General features: G+C 38.3%; 1 protein-coding gene across 1 annotated transcript in view; it reads left to right on the top strand.

The window, feature by feature from the left end:
• The window catches only part of FAM171A2 (family with sequence similarity 171 member A2), a 51,920-nt gene extending 45,139 nt beyond the window's left edge, over positions 1 to 6,781 (top strand). The window contains exon 8 of the mRNA XM_081344314.1: positions 4,583 to 6,781. Coding sequence (XP_081200440.1) covers positions 4,583 to 6,119 — 1,537 coding nt within the window. The 3' untranslated portion in view covers positions 6,120 to 6,781. The remainder of the gene's footprint in view (positions 1 to 4,582) is intronic.
• The last annotated feature ends 9,843 nt before the right edge of the window (positions 6,782 to 16,624 follow it).

Here is a 16,624-nt window from a genome sequence, read left to right as displayed (position 1 = left end):
GGCTCACTTAAAGACCTACAAGCAATGCTATAATCCATGCAAGAGGTTATGCTGAAAAATCATGAGGATCTAAAAAAAAGAGATAAATGAAATAAGGAATGATACTGGAGAACTTCAAGAGAAGATGGGAGCAATGGACGGAAAATTTGAATGTTTCCAACAACAAATATTGAAAAATGAACAGAAATTGTTAGAAATGGAGGACAGAATGAATAAGGAGGAAAGAAGAGTAGATGAAATGAATGAAAAACTCTCACAAGCAAACAAAGAATTAGAAAACTTGAAACTGAGAAAGCAGACCATTATCTACATTTCCAAAACGTGAAAGAAGAGAAGGGGGAGGACCTCCCAGAAATGATGACGGACTTGTTAGCAAAGGCCCTAAGGACAGGGAAAGAAGAGATGGCAAATGAGATTGATGAAATATATAGAATCGACACAAACTACGTGAGAAGAAATAACCTACCCAAGGAAGTACCTATTAGATTTGTGAAGAAGTCAGTTAGGGATGAGATTCTGCACAGAACAAGGGACGACCCAATAGAATATAGAGGTAAACAACTAACTCCTTAAACAAGTCCCCAGGAGGATAAGAGACCTGAGAAGGCCCTATCAACATATTACATCGAAACTAATAAGACAAAACATCAATTTTTGGTGGCTGATGCTGGAAGGGATTCTGGTGACCTGGCAATAGAAAAGTATAGGCTAGATTCGATTAACAAAGCAGAAGTTTTTCCAGCAGCACCTACACAATGAAGATGAACTAGAAGAAAGAGAGTTAAGAGAAAAGAACAATACAGAGATATATAATAGAAAGATACAAGAATCACAAGGCAAAACACGGGAAACAGAGAGAAGAGAAAAAATAAGAATGAAGTATGACAATGATGATGAAAGCAGACATAAAGAACTCAAGGAAGATAGACCGAAAAGAGCGACAAGATCAAAACAGAGGCACTAATGTGGAAATATTAACAGCATTATCATTAAATATAAATGGACTAGACTCCCTGGCTAAGAGAAATATAATTTTGAATAAGCTCAGTAAGAAAAACTTAGACATAGCAATTCTAGAAGAAACACATATAAAGAATCAAGATCTAATAAACTACTCTAAGTTAGGAATCAAATTTGTATCGCTTTCACAGCAGAAGAAAGGAGGAATTGTGATATATGTTAAAGAAAGAATCCCAGCAAAACAAATCTATCGAGATGAGGAAGGTAGAATACTGATTATTGTAATTTCCCTGAATAAAAAAAGGTTGCCATGATAGGAATTTATGCCCCAAATGAAAAACAAAGACAATTTTATAAGACACTGCATAAGGTTATTGCTGATATTGAATATGAGAACATTTGTTTAATTGGCAATTTTAATGCAATTATAGACAGAGAATTAGATTATAAGAGTGAGGAAGTAAGGACATGAATCAGGAAAATATTACCCGGTACTTTTTTTAAAATGGTGGAAGAATTAAATATTGAAGATAGTTGGAGGGAGAGAAATCTGAATGAAAAGCAATTTACATACTATTCAGGGCGGCATCAATCGTGGTCCAGAATTGATATGGTCTGGACAACGAAAGAATTCAGATATAGAAGACTTAGTAATAGACATTAATACTTGGGCAGACCATAATTCCATTATAATTAAATGGAAAGAACAGAAGACAACATTAAGGAGGTGGACTCTAAAAAAGGCAATCCTAAACCAAATAGAATTTAAGCGTAAGATAGAGGAACAAATGCGGACTTTTTCCAGACAAATAAGAAAGAGGAACTAGCACTCAAAATTTATGGGACATGGCCAAGGCTGTTATGAGAGGAACTGCAATTGCGTACATGGCCAATGAATATAAAAAGAAAAGGCAATATTGAAAAAGTTTAGAGGAAGCACAAAAAAAAATTAGAATTAGAACTACAAAAAACCCCACAATGTAGAGACCTAAAACAACAGCTAACTTTAAATAAGCATAAATTGAACATTATAGAAAAGGAAGAAATAAAAAATAAAAAGTATTAGACAGAAAATTTTTGAACAGGCAAATAAACCTGGGAGATGGTTGGCCTATATAGATTGAAAAAACAAAAAGATAAAAGATGGATTAGTAAATTATGTAATCAAGCAGGGGAGATGGTACATCAAAATGAAGGAAAAAATGGGTGACAAATGAATTCTATAAAAATCTTTATAAAGAGGATGAAAAGATTACTGAGGAAAGAATATCACAATATCTTACGAAAGCAGACTTACCAAAGTTTCCGGAAGAATTTCACAATATATTAAATAAGGACATAGTCCAGGAAATTATAGAAGCAATTAAAAAGCAAAAAAGTAATAAAACACCTGGCCCCAACGGATTACCGTCCGAAATATATAAGAAACTCGAAGAACTTTTGGCCCCAACCCTATTGGACATATTTAATGATGTACTAAATACAGCAAAACCCCCAAACTCATGGAAAAAAGCAATCATCTCACTAATACCTAAAGAAAACTCTGATTTGACCTGCATTAAAAACTATAGGCCCATCTCTTTACTGAAGACGTAAATTTATAAATTTAGGAAGAGTAACCACATATAAAGACATCTTAGACGAGAATGGAGACTTGAAAACAAGGAAAAGACTATTAGAAGACGGTATAGAGTTGGAATGGTGGGGATACTTACAAATACAGTCACAATACAGAAAAGATAAAAAAAGAACCAGGGATGAAATTAGAGCATACACAATTAGATAAAATCCTTCTAGGAACAGAAGATCAAACGATAAAAAAGATATATCAATATTTATTAGAACAAGATTTGTTAGAAGAACAGGTAAAAGAAACAACGTTAATCTGGAGCAAAAATTTCAGTTACAGTATTGACCTAGATAGCTGGCAATCACTAAGGGATAACGCTAGCCACCTCCTATAAAGAAAATTTGTACAAGATCTTTTATAGATGGCACCTTCCCCCTACAAGGCTAGCAAAAATAGACAAAAAAATCTCACTGACATGCTGGAAATGCAGAAGCCTTCCAGGGACTTACTATCACATGTGGTGGGAATGTCCAAAAGCGCAAAATTTTTGGCATCGGATAAAAAATTGGTTGGAAGAAATATTATTACAAAAAAAATTGATTTAAAACCAGAAATCTTCTTATTAGGGATTATTAATGATAAACTCAGCAAAGCATCTTTCTACTTACTATTGCATATTTTAACCGCAGCAAGATTGGCCTATTCCCAAAAATGGAAAAGAAAGGAAACTCCCACTGAAGAAGAAATAATAAATAAAATTTTATCCTGCGCCGAAATGGACAGATTAATTCTCGAGATTAAAAATAAAACTGAAACAAGAGTATTATGAAATTTGGAAAAATTTGTACGATTGGTTAGAGATAAGGAGGATCACTGAGATTACTATTGATTGATTAGTTGATAACGTAAGGACTTCTTAAAGGTAAAGGCTCCCCCGCACATGCGTGCTAGGCGTTTCTGACTCTTCGGCTTTGAAACGGTGCTCATCTCCGTTTCAAAGCCGAAGAGCTAGCGCTTGTCCGAGGACGTCTTCGTGGTCATGTGGCCGGCATGACTAGACCCCAAAGGTGCACGGAACGCTGTTACCTTCTCACTGTAGTGGTCCCTATTTTTCTACTTGCATTTTTACGTGCTTTCGAACTGCTAGATTGGCAGAAGCTGGGACAAGTAACAGGCGCTCACTCTGCTACGCAGCACTCGGGATTCGACCCGCCAAACTGCCGACCATCTGATCGACAAGCTCAGCGTCCTAACCCACTGAGCCACCGCGTCCCTTATTAGCACCGATATCAGGACACAACTGAAAGATATGTAAATACAACGTAGATGAATGAAAAATGGCTTACCAGAAAATTTACAGATGTTTTATGTACATTTTGTTATACTTTGTCCTGTCATAGAATGTATTTTAAGTTTCTGTTTTTCTGTAACATAAGGTAATACTACAGTAATAGCAGTGTTGTAGCCAGGGAAGTTGAATCATGTCCACTTTTGTTTTTAAATGTACATTTAATAAAAAAAATTCTAAAAAAAACCCTGAGGAACAATTGTAAGTCTATTTTTTGCAGCACCATTGTGACTTTGAAAGGTTGCTGAATGAATGGTTGTTGAATGACTTGTTACAGATGTCAAGGACTATCTGTAACATATTTTTGCAAGTCTAAAAGTACAAATCTCCCACCGTCTCCTTTATAGCCTAAGAGGTCAGGGGAGAATCCCTTCTGAACTTCTTTCTCCACCTATTATGCAGCTGTGGGCTATGCCTGCCTTCTCTTCTCTGACTGTTCTCTAGGCAGCATCTTTTCATTCTGTTTCTGAAGATCTGTCTTACATACATTACATCCATCTTATTAAGTGAGACCTTTCCAGAGGAATACCTCTGGACAACTTTTGTGCAGAGATATTCCAGTTGAGGTTAATAAGATGGGAATTTTCAGGCATCATAGAACTTTTCTGTGCAGAGAATGGAGTATGTAAGAACATGAACTATGATATCTTTCCATTATTACAGATCTTTATAACCATTTTCTTTCTTTACTTCTTCCTCTCTAGGAGACTATGTCTTAAGCCACGCCAACAACATAGAAAGCTACAGCTTTCTGGGGCTCTGGATGCATCCAAGAAAGATCAAGCTACATCAATGTCACAAATTAATCTTATTTGCACTAGCCATATGGAGACAGCTTCATCCAATGGAGACATAGATGTGCATACACCCATCTTCAAATCAGCCTTCTCCTCTTCCAGGGAGTTTGAGAGCTCCCGTGAAGAATTCTTCAAGCAAGTGCCAAACCAGAAGATTCGTCATGCCAGCAAGGCCTCCACAGTAGATACACTGAACCAGCGAGGTGGTCCCAAGGATGACTATCCCCGAATGATGGAGGGCTATTCACTGAAGGCAGCCCGGTCCATGGATACCCCTGGCACGTTAGAACCCCCTCTCTTGGACGATTACAAGCGCAACTATTCACATCAGCGTGTAGAAGACAAGAGCAATGAGACACTGCGCAAACAAGCACGGAATGATAGCAAGCCTTATTTGCAGGAGCCCCCATCACCACCACCCCTCCCAGCTCCTTTTGACCATTATATGGCCCATAAAGCGGATGCCAAACCTCCTGATTTCATGATGTCGCAGTCTGTAGACCACCTGGCCCGTCCCACCTCTCTGAGTCAACCTGGACAGCTAATCTTCTGTGGTTCTATTGACCATATGAAGGATACAATGTACCGAAATGTCATGCCAACTCTCGTAATTCCTGCCCACTATATGCGCCTGGGTCCAACAGAGCAAACTACCATGGGCTCTGAAAATCAACCAGATATGGACCCAACTGCCATGGGACTCCCTCATCAATTTGGTCCCCAGGAACAACAGAGGCAACAGCAGCTGCAACATCCACAGTTCCAACTACAGCAACATCAAGTGGAAGACCCAGAGGGGAAGGGTTGGGGCCCCCACACACAATCTGTTAGTGGTTCAGTTACCATACCTGTGTTGCTGAATGAGTCCACTATGGCCCAGCTGAATGGGGAGTTACAGGCACTAACTGAGAAGAAGTTGCTGGAACTGGGTGTAAAGCCACATCCACGAGCCTGGTTTGTATCTCTGGATGGACGTTCCTCTCAAGTCCGTCATTCTTACATTGATCTCCAGGGCCCTGAGAGGAATCGCAGCAATGATGCCAGTCTGGACTCAGGTGTGGATGTCAATGAAGCCAAGCCCACCAAACGCCTGAAGGAGGAGCGCATGGGTCCAACGTACTCTAAATTGGTCTTTGCTGATGCTGACACAGAACAAAGCAGCAGCGAGAGTCGCACTGCTGTTTGTTCTCCTGAGGACAACTCACTCACCCCTCTGCTGGATGAAAACACTGACCACCGTGCTGCTACAATTCCACGACATGGGCGCAGCCGTGGCAACAGCTCTCGCAGCAGCAACAGCAATAGTGAACTGCGCCGTGACTCAATGACCAGCCCAGAGGATGACAGCAATGAACCTTCTGAAGGAACTGATGACCAGGGAGACAAAAAGAGTCCATGGCAGAAACGTGAGGAACGACCTCTCATGGTCTTCAATGTGAAGTAGTCAGCAGGAGAAAGACAGTTCACCCTCATTGCATACTTTCTTTGGGGGAGGATGAGGCACCAGAACCATGGAGATCAGTATTTGCCTTTCAGTCTGGTCTGGCTTCTTTTTCTCTCCATCTCATCAGATGCTCAGCTGAACTGAAGCCCTTATTTTTTGACAGAAGAGATGAACGAACAGAGCAAGAAGCAATGCAGCCAAGCTGCATTAATGTTTTTTTTTTCCCAGCCACTAAAGATGCTGTCTTGCTCAAGGCAAGTTAAGAAGTGCCACAGCAAACTACCTAAGAAAATTTGGCCTCTTTCTGTTTCCACTAACCACTGTGAACCAAGCAATCTGGGGCACAGGAATTACAAAGATGTAATGACAGCGAAGGAAGTTTCATTGTTCTGTAACTCTTCTCAATCTGTGGAGAGGATACTGCTTGTCCTATGTGGTTCCACTTCTAAAATCCCTTATTTTCCATCCAGTTTGGTATAACCAGAACTAATGCTGTCCCCTTGCCCTGACAGTTTGATAACAGAGGTGCAGTGGAAAGGCATGACTCGATTCTACAACCCTCTTGCCTTCAGGGCTTTGTACAGTTCTTTTTTAAAAATTAAGTCCTGTGGATTTTCCAAGCCGGAAACTTGTAGGGATGGATGCCCAGGGCTGTAGGTTGATGTCCATCTGTGCCTATCATCCTTTTATGATCCAAAACCTTGGATTACAGTACAGGGCCCAGACAAGGGGGGTGGGTTTGGGGAAATTTGGGCATTAGTGTGGGTAATATACATATGTGTGTGCATGCGTGTACGTCAGTGGTGGATGGGAGTCTGAGCCATGTGTGTGTGGATAGATGTGTCTGACCTCGCTGCCAAATGAACTCCTTATTGGAGTATATCTGTGGCCCCCCCTTTTTTTCTCCTTGTGCCTGCAATTCCTCTGTCTCTTCCAAGTGCCTTCTGGCCCCAATGTCTCCCTCCCTCCGCCCAACCAGGCAGCTGTGAATGAAATCTTGATATCCATAGAGGCATACAGGCGTACCATCTGTTCATAGCTCCTCAGATCTTCCTTTCTGTATAATCCCCTTTTTTCCTGCAGTGAATGCTTGGCAGAGGGATCAAGAAGGGGGATTGCTGAAGGAAAAAACAACTGGCACATCTCTGCTTGTAAACACAAGGGCCAACTTGCTAAGCCATCAGAACAGGCTTAGGGAACTGAGCCAACCAGCAACACAGTTGTGAGGATCCTAAAGAGCAGCAGGACCAGGTCTTTATTTGGTCTTACAAAAGTAACAATATGTATGATGAGCAGTTCCAAATAAGGCGTTTGTGGAGATTTTGGAGCCCATTGTGGCACATTATGATTTCATCTGAAGAAGGGGATGGGGAACTACTAGCCAGCCCCACACTGAAGTTTTGGTCAATCAAATTGGAAGATAATAAATGGGGATGGGCATATTGTAGCTGCAGATAAGAAGGTGGAACCTAAGAATCTCTTTAGCTTTTTGCTTTTGTGTTTGAGGACAGTAGGGCTTTTATCAATCAGGCTCAGATCCTTTTGTAATAGCAGAAAGCAGCAAAGACTGAAATAATTTAGGGAAATACTTTATTTCAGACTCACCTTTATACCAAAACTTGAAGATCTTAAAATAGGTGGAAATTCTTTTTTCTTTTGAAGGCAACATTCTTTAGAAATAAACTGGGAGGCTACATGTTAGTGACAGCTGGGTCAGAACTGAAAGTGGGTAGGGTTTTCTCCCATCCTTTTCCTTTCAAACCCACATCCCCAGCCTTGCAAACTTCTAAGGACAGATCCATCATTAGAGGTCTAAGTTGGTTACCTAGAGCACATCTTCCCCTACTGCTTTAGTTACTTGGATCTATTTGTCTGCATTTCCTGGTTTTCTTCTTCTTATTTTTTCTATTTCTGATTGTCATTTTTCTCATTCTGCTTGGAGATACAGTCAGGTCCAGAAATATTGGGACATCAACACAATTCTAACATCTCTGGCTCTATACACCACCACAATGGATTTGGAATGAAACAAACACAATGTGCTTTAACTGCAGACTGTCAGCTTTAATTTGAGGGTATTTACATCCAACTCAGGTGAACAGTGTAGGAATTACAACAGTTTGCATATGTGCCTCCCACTTGGTAAGGGACCAATAGTAATGGGACAATTGGCTTCTCAGCTGTTCCATCGCCAGGTGTGTGATATTCCCTCATTACCCCAATTACAATGTGCAGATAAAAGGCCCAGAGTTCATTTCAAGTGTGCTATTTGCATTTGGAATCTGTTGCTGTCAACTCTCAAGATGAGACCCAAAGAGCTGTCACTATCAGTGAAGCAAGCCATCATTAGGCTGAAGAAACAAAACAAACCCATCAGAGAGATAGCAAGAATATTAGGTGTGGCCAAAACAACTGTTTGGAACATTCTCAAAAAGAAGGAACGCACCAGTGAGCTCAGCAACACCAAAAGACCCAGGAGACCACGGAAAACAACTGTGGTAGATGACCGAAGAATTCTTTCCCTGGTGAAGAAAACCCCCTTCACAACAGTTGGCCAGATCAAGAACACTCTCCAGGCGGTAGGTGTATGTGTGTCAAAGTCAACAATCAAGAGAAGACTTCACCAGAGTGAATACAGAGGGTTCACCACAAGATGTAAACCATTGGTGAGCCTCAAAAACAGGAAGGCCAGATTAGAGTTTGCCAAACGACATCTAAAAAAGCCTTCACAGTTCTGGAACAACATCCTATGGACAGATGAGACCAAGATCAACTTGTACCAGAGTGATGGGAAGAGAAGAGTATGGAGAAGGAAAGGAACTGCTCATGATCCTAAGCATACCACCTCATCAGTGAAGCATGGTGGTGGTAGTGTCATGGCGTGGGCATGTATGGCTGCCAATGGAACTGGTTCTCTTGTATTTATTGATTGACAAAAGCAGCAGGATGAAGTCTGACATGTTTCAGGCAATATTATCTGCTCACATTCAGCCAAATGCTGCAGAACTCATTGGACGGTGCTTCACAGTGCAGATGCACAATGACTCAAAGCATACTGCAAAAGCAACCAAAGAGTTTATGAAGGGACAGAAGTGAAATGTTATACAATGGCCAAGTCAATCACCTGACCTGAATCCCATTGAGCATGCATTTCACTTGCTGAAGACAAAACTGAAGGGAAAATGCCCCAAGAACAAGCAGGAACTGAAGAGTTGCAGTAGAGGCCTGGCAGAGCATCACCAGGGATGAAACCCAGTGTCTGGTGATGTCTATGCGTTCCAGACTTCAGGCTGTGATTGACTGCAAAGGATTTGCAACCAAGTATTAAAAAGGGAAAGTTTGATTTATGATTATTATTCTGTCCCATTACTATTGGTCCCTTACCAAGTGGGAGGCACATATGCAAACTGTTGTAATTCCTACACCGTTCACCTGAGTTGGATGTAAATACCGTCAAATTAAAGCTGACAGTCTGCAGTTAAAGCACATTGTGTTTGTTTCATTCCAAATCCATTGTGGTGGTGTATAGAGCCAAAGATGTTAGAATTGTGTTGATGTCCCAATATTTCTGAACCTGACTGTATTGTCTTTTCTGAAGGGCACTTTTTTCTTTGCCAAGATCTGGTTATTCTGACTTAAAAATAGGTCTTTAATCATTTCAACTTTAGTTGAGATTTTCAAAAAAGAACATAACTCTTACACAGTGTGAGTGGAGCACTTACTATATGCTCAGAAACATTGGTTTTTATTTGCTTGCTCCGGGGTGAGCCTTATTAATGAAAAAATGGTTCTGGGGCTGAGCCCTATTTGTATAAAGACTATTTTTTCCATTATAACTCCAATTAATTTTTTCAGTTTAATTGCCTTGGGATGATTTCCTTTTAATTATTTGAGAAATTTCCATATTTTGCCTTCTTCCACAGCATTACATTGGATCATTTTTATGTTCATAGGATTTTTTTCTGAAAGAACATCATTAGAACCACCGATGTGTCTAATGCAAGATTAATACTTGTCAAAGTGCTTCAGAAATAATCAAATTACGTACATGAAGTCTTCGCTAAAAATTGCAGAAAATGTTCATGTCTGATTAATTTTGCATCCTATTCATTTGAGAACTATTAATGTTCTATAAATCATGTATAAACCTTTTCCAACTGCTGATGACACTGCAAGAGCTGGCTGACCATTCTCTCAACGCATTTTCTCTCTTTCCATGTTCCACTAATACCAAATGATAGATATGATCTGAGTAATGCAAGATAATCCTGCATTTGTAACCATACTGCCCAGCCAATCACTAAATTTTCCCAAGAAAACTGTGCCTAATATGACTTTAAAGTATCACGTTGATCTGATCTGACAATTATAGCTCTCTACAAAGATAGTGGGATTTTAGTCAAACCTGAAGAAAGTCTTTAAAAAGTCAATGAAGTATTAATCGCTCTATTACCCCACACAATCAAAAACCCAGAACCAGAAACCTTTTACTTCCAATCAATGCACAATGCTACTTTCTGTAATTTTATAGCCGAAGAAAAACCTTGCATCCAGGGGCTAATAGCAAGGTATTCCCTCTGATATACATGTATCTTTAACTATGTTAAATATCGTCTACTTTCTCTAATAAGCTCAAACTGCCAGACAAGCTTTTGAGGGGGTTTTTTTTTAATTATCTGAAGAAAAAATAGTTGGACAAACTTGGCAAAACGGAGAACTCGGTGGCTACTGTTGGTGAACCTTCCTATTTGTTCTTTAGAATGGTATTAATGTATAAATCTTCTGAATTTATCACAGCAACATTGCACAGTGGTGATTTCCTCTCCCAAGAAGATTTATTTTCCTTCTAAGTTTTGGAGTCCCTCTGAAACTGGTAAGGAGGATTACATTTTTCGAAACACAGATCTCACACAAGAGAGGGTTTATTGGTAGCTTACTCATTTGTCTCCTTTCAACTCTATAACTGTTTAACAATAACCTAAGATCTGGATTGCAAGTGCAAGAGACAATATTAGGGGGGGAACTTCATTTCTAAATTACAATTACTGTTAGGGAAAATAATAAAATAAATACAGCTATCTTAGCAGTCTGCCCTCTTCCCCTTCGCACACACATCAGAACTGAATAGACACAATATGCTAATCTTAACATTTACACATGGAAGCAGTGAATATTATTCAGTCAGGAAAGGACATATGTTTGCCTGCACAAGAAGAAGCAGCCTTCAAAGTGAACTGCAGTCTTAGTTACTGCTGTGTGGGTGGGAAGGAGAGGACTAAAGTGGGATTGCGTGTTCTAGACTCCATTCTAAATGTTTGAGCTGCTTAAAAATACAGCAGTTTCAAACGTGGTGGTGCATAAAAATTTGGTGGGAGGAGGGAACAGAAGGAGCTTGCATGAAATTTGGGAAAAATGAGCCGTGGGAATAAGGATAAAATATTTTTTAAGATCTTGGCTAGCCTATGTAGTCCTTGGATTGCAAAAAAATTCAGATAGTCTATAACTGAAATAAGTGAGATAAGAGAAAAGTCTTGGCTATTAACTAGTATCTGACTGGATTTGTATAACCTAAAGTTTTAGCTGTTGTTTGATTCATAACAAGATGCAGTTCTGTTCCAATCCATGGGTTTAATAGTGGCTGCTTTAAAATGTTAGAATGTGCAGCACATAGACAGTAGTCCTCGATTTATGACAACTGAGCCCAAAATTTATGTTGCTAAGCAAGTTATTTGTTAAGTTAATTTTGCCCTATTTTAAGACATTTCTTGCCATAGTTTCTTGTCAGAAAGTCACAAAAGGGGATTATGTGACCCTGGAATGCTGCAATCATCATAAATACGAGTCAGTTACCAAGGGTCTAAATTTTGATCACTGACCTTTGGGATGTGGCAACAGTCATGTGAAATACGATCATAACTCACTTTTTAATGCCATTGTAATTTTGAACAGTCACTACTAAATGAACTGTTGTAAGTCAAGGAATACTTGTACATTGTGGTTATCTTTATGGAATAAAACCACATTTCCATAAAAGCAATACTGGCATGTAAGGCACCTAATTGCATTAACGCATTTTGATGCCAACAGTGTTTGAACTTCCCAGAGGCTTTTGATTTCAGTAATAGAATAGGAGCCAAAATTAACAGAGGTACCAGTGTGTGGAAAAATAAGGCTTACAGAAGTACTGTATGTATTTAAAAATAATAAAAAGGATACATAGACTCTCCTCCCCACATCCAGCATGTCTGCAGATAAAAGAAACAGATTCCCTCAGTGTGACTTCTGATAATTTTAAGGCAGCTGTTTACACAGTTCTCAGACCTATATAGAGCAGAACAGAAGAATGGATAAGGGAAGGTTGCTGGCCTATAGGTAAATAAAATTAGAATGTATTTCAAGTTTCAATATTTCTTCTGTCCGTTTATCAGAAACAAGAGGTAATAGTTGCTATTTATAGAGAAAATTTTTTAGAATGGCAATACCAGAAATAATTAGGTCTTTAAATAAAACCTGTCTATAAAAGTAGCTTCATACTATTGGGCTAGCTTATAAGTGAGTTACCCATTATTCTTTTAACATTCCAGTCTTCTCCCTTTTGTATTTGCTGATGATAGAGACCTATGAGTAATGGTTTTTAAAGTTTACTCTATTGAAGCAGGAAAAGGAACGCATAGTAATGTGCACTGTATGTCAACGATGCCTTGCACTGTGGAGAGGTAAATGTAAAGTGTCTTTCAGATCAGATATTCCAGTAATGCCAGTCTTTTCTTGCCAGCCATACAAACATGGTTTCCCCAATGCCTTTTTAAAACATTAGTGGGAGGGGTTCATAGCCCATAGACCCAGATCTCCCATCCCCATTATTAAAACTGGTTTCTCACTGTATAGCCCTGTGAGGAGGATGTTGTAAAAGCAGTGTAGCAGCATTGTTCTCAAGTTGGAAATAGACTACATTATGTTGATGCTTGAAAATACTCCCCAGCCCTATTGTGCTCTCAATAAATGTAGGTAAGTATTTTGATAATTTGCATGACAAACTTGGAAAATGGAGATCAGCAAGTTTCTTTACTAGTTTATATGATTAACTTTCTCCAATTTTTACAGATGTTTTACAAGTGTGTTGAACTATTGGCTGAGGATGTGGGAACAGTGGTTCAATACATCCCAAAAACAAGGTTAAGGATGATCATATCACCTCACCAGTGCAAAGTCTTCCTTTCATTTAAAGAAGAAAATATTCCCTAATGCCTTCCCTGTGGTTAATTTCCAGAAATAAAGGTATTCTTGGAAGGTACTGTTAAAGATCGTATTTGGAGGACATAAACGCCATTCTTAGTACAATTTATTATAACACACCTGTCAAAACAACCTTTTTAAAAAATTATCAGCAGAGGTAAGGTCATGTCATTTTAGTATAATAGCAAAAATAAACAGTTTTATTCTAGAAAAAAAGAATCTCTTGCAATTTTACTTGTGTGTACTTCTGTCCTAGTACTCCGGCAACAATTTATACCTTATTAACGAGTTACCGTTACCTTCCCCTGCCAAAGAAAACCTTTGCTCTCCGTCAGCCAAGACGGATCCTCCTTCCACCCCCACCCTTTTTACTAGCACTGAATGTCTGCACAACTCGGGAGGGGGGGACCAGCCACAAATTCCATTGGCTCATTTAAATCGGGAGTCGTTTCCAGGTTGTATCTATCTATCTGTCCTCCACTTACCAACCCCGCCCTCAGCTTCCCGAAGTTAAGCTTCCGGTCAAGCCAGAGACTGTAGTTATGGTATATTTGTTTCTCTCACACATACCCCCGCCCCCCATGCACAAAGATGCTAGTACCAAAACCCTTCCATGATAAGTCCATATGTGTTATGCTATAGACTAAATAAATCCATGACACTTCTTCGCTCATTTCTGAACATATAAAGCAGGGGTTTTCAAACTTGGGGCTTTTATGACTTGTGGACTTCAACTCCCAGAATTCCTCAGCCAGCGAGCCTGGCTGAGGAATCCACAAATCATAAAAAGGTCCAAGTTTGAGGACCTTTTTCATATGAGCTTCTTATGACGCAAAGAATCTGCTTATGCGTCGAGATGGATTAGCGAGCAGTAACTTCTAGGAGGCTGGTGGCAGCTAAAAACTGAAGCTTCCCCCCCCGCCCAATAGTTCCCGATTACACAGCTATCGCGAGACTTTCGAATAGGGATTCGCAGCAAAGGACCAAATTAGGATAGCTCTGTATTAGTCATCTATTACGAATAATGAAGGTGAAGATTTGTGCATTATAATCTGCACTGGCAAAATCATTTTCAGCTTAAAAATCTACACCAAAAATTACTAATATATTAACTATACTAGTTAATATTTCAACTTTAGAAATTCTAATAGCACGACAACCATAAGTTGCCCTTACTAAGCATTCTCCTAGGTGCCCAGTACACATAAAATTTTCTGTTGTTCTAATTGCATGTTAAGATCAAAGGAGCTATTTAAAAGAATCTGCCACTTGCTTGCAAAACAGGATATTCAAGCTCGTTATTTAAAAATGCTTCTTTCATCTATTTTCTAATTTTAATAAATAAAATTTTTTTAGAAGCAACAACTAAAGTCCAAATAACAAGAACTTGAAAAATCGTTTTAAGTTGAATCCACAAATCCGGTTTTAAGTTGTGGGAAAACCTGCTTCAATAAAACTAAACTGGTTCAAAGTTAAAATATGAAAAGCCCAATTTATAACCTTCAAGGGTTTATCAATTACTGTATTCTTAAATCAGAATTGTCTCATGAGTTTTTAATGAATAATGGATATAATTCTTATAACACATTTTCCCATGTATATCTTGAAGTATATCAATACCATTCAAAATTCAACAAAAATTCTAAAAAGATTGCATAACACTGGATTTATAGACAAAAGGTGTTTGAAGTACATGGGACCATACAAGTAACACCTGTCTGCAATTCCTTAAGGACATTTTTTCTGGGATTGCCTTCTGTTCTGGAAATCTTGAGAACAGTATTTTAAAGGTGTTCAAGATAGGTGTTACCTATTCCAATAAAAGATATATGTAGCTCAGGGTTGAATTGGGAATCCTTGTTGAATTTTGAGCTTGGTTGTTTGCCCTGGAGATATTTCATTCCCAACTAGATAACATCACAAGTGAGTACTGATTATGTTATCTAGTTGGGTATTGAAAAGTCTACAAGCACACAATTAAGTTCAAAGAACACCAAGAAAAACAGTGTTATGTGAGTTTATAAGCCTTCAATCTCATGCACTATAATCTTGTAGAACAGAATTTCCATGAAGTCACATAATAATTCAGATTGACAACTGAATTCTAAGGACAACTGAATTCTAAAAGTTTTTATTTTAAATTGTTACAGCTAATGAGTGTGAAAATGATATTAAATTATCTGCAACTATTGAATAATCAGACAAGATTAATTTGTCAGATTATAGAAGTAGAATTAAGAATAGAAATTCCTGGTGTTATCAATGACACATGAAACATTATTTGTACACAGCATCAGCTTTATTTTCAAATTCATTAATGGTACAAGCAAGCAATTCTAAAATCCAATTAAAAAGCAAAGGAGAAATAGGCTATTTTTAGTTGTATGACTACATAGTTTTTTAAAAAGGAAAACAACTTTGGGGAACCCTCAGTATAGCAAAATTTATTTTAGAAACAAAGTTTCTTAGTGTTCCAAGAAATAATAGCAAATGGATTTTTGCCTAATTTTACTTCATTTATGAATCTATCAATATGTTGATGCCACTGTGTTAAATATAATTTTAGCTGGATGGATAAAAGGGAAAAAGCTTGCTGTAAAATATTTATATCCACACTTATCAAAGCACCAGATCTATGGCTAGTAAGCTTATCTGGTATGAAAATATATAAGGCTCATTATATAATAATTGTTTTTACTGAAAAGCTAAACAACATGTTTTTTATAGGTATCAATTGTTACTCCATCTAGGCCAAGGGTTTTCCCTAATATTAAAATTGCAATTACTGCCACTTATTCCCAAAGAGAAAGATAAATCTGATCCTGTGGAAGACTCATAATATGCATTGAAATTTAAATGGCTTAAATGATTTTCTTCCTTTTCTGAAATCCTAACAAATTCTTCATCAGTTCAGTTCTTTTTATTAGCAATTTATCAGTATCACTGACAAAACATTTGTCTGATCTATATCAGCTTAGTTTACAAAAACAAAGGGAGGCATTTACAAAATAAAATGTTCCTCCACTTAAAAAGAAAAAAACCCTTTCCATATTAAAAACTATGAAAAATTAATCTCATAGAAGAAAGTACCATGTGCTATATTCCTGGTTACTCTAAGAATTAAGAGATTCAGATGGGCAATGTCTACTATTATCAACCAAAAGTCACTGTGCAACTATTGTGTCTTTACTGTAAATTACTGAATTAAGCAAGCTTACTACAGGATAAAACTTCAGAGAAAAATCCCATTATTCTGAATGCTGGAAATA

This window comes from Vipera berus (genome assembly GCF_964194415.1).
Source record: "Vipera berus genome assembly, chromosome: Z".
Classification (NCBI taxonomy): Eukaryota; Metazoa; Chordata; class Lepidosauria; order Squamata; family Viperidae; genus Vipera; species Vipera berus.
This window is presented reverse-complemented; position numbering and strand designations above follow the sequence as displayed.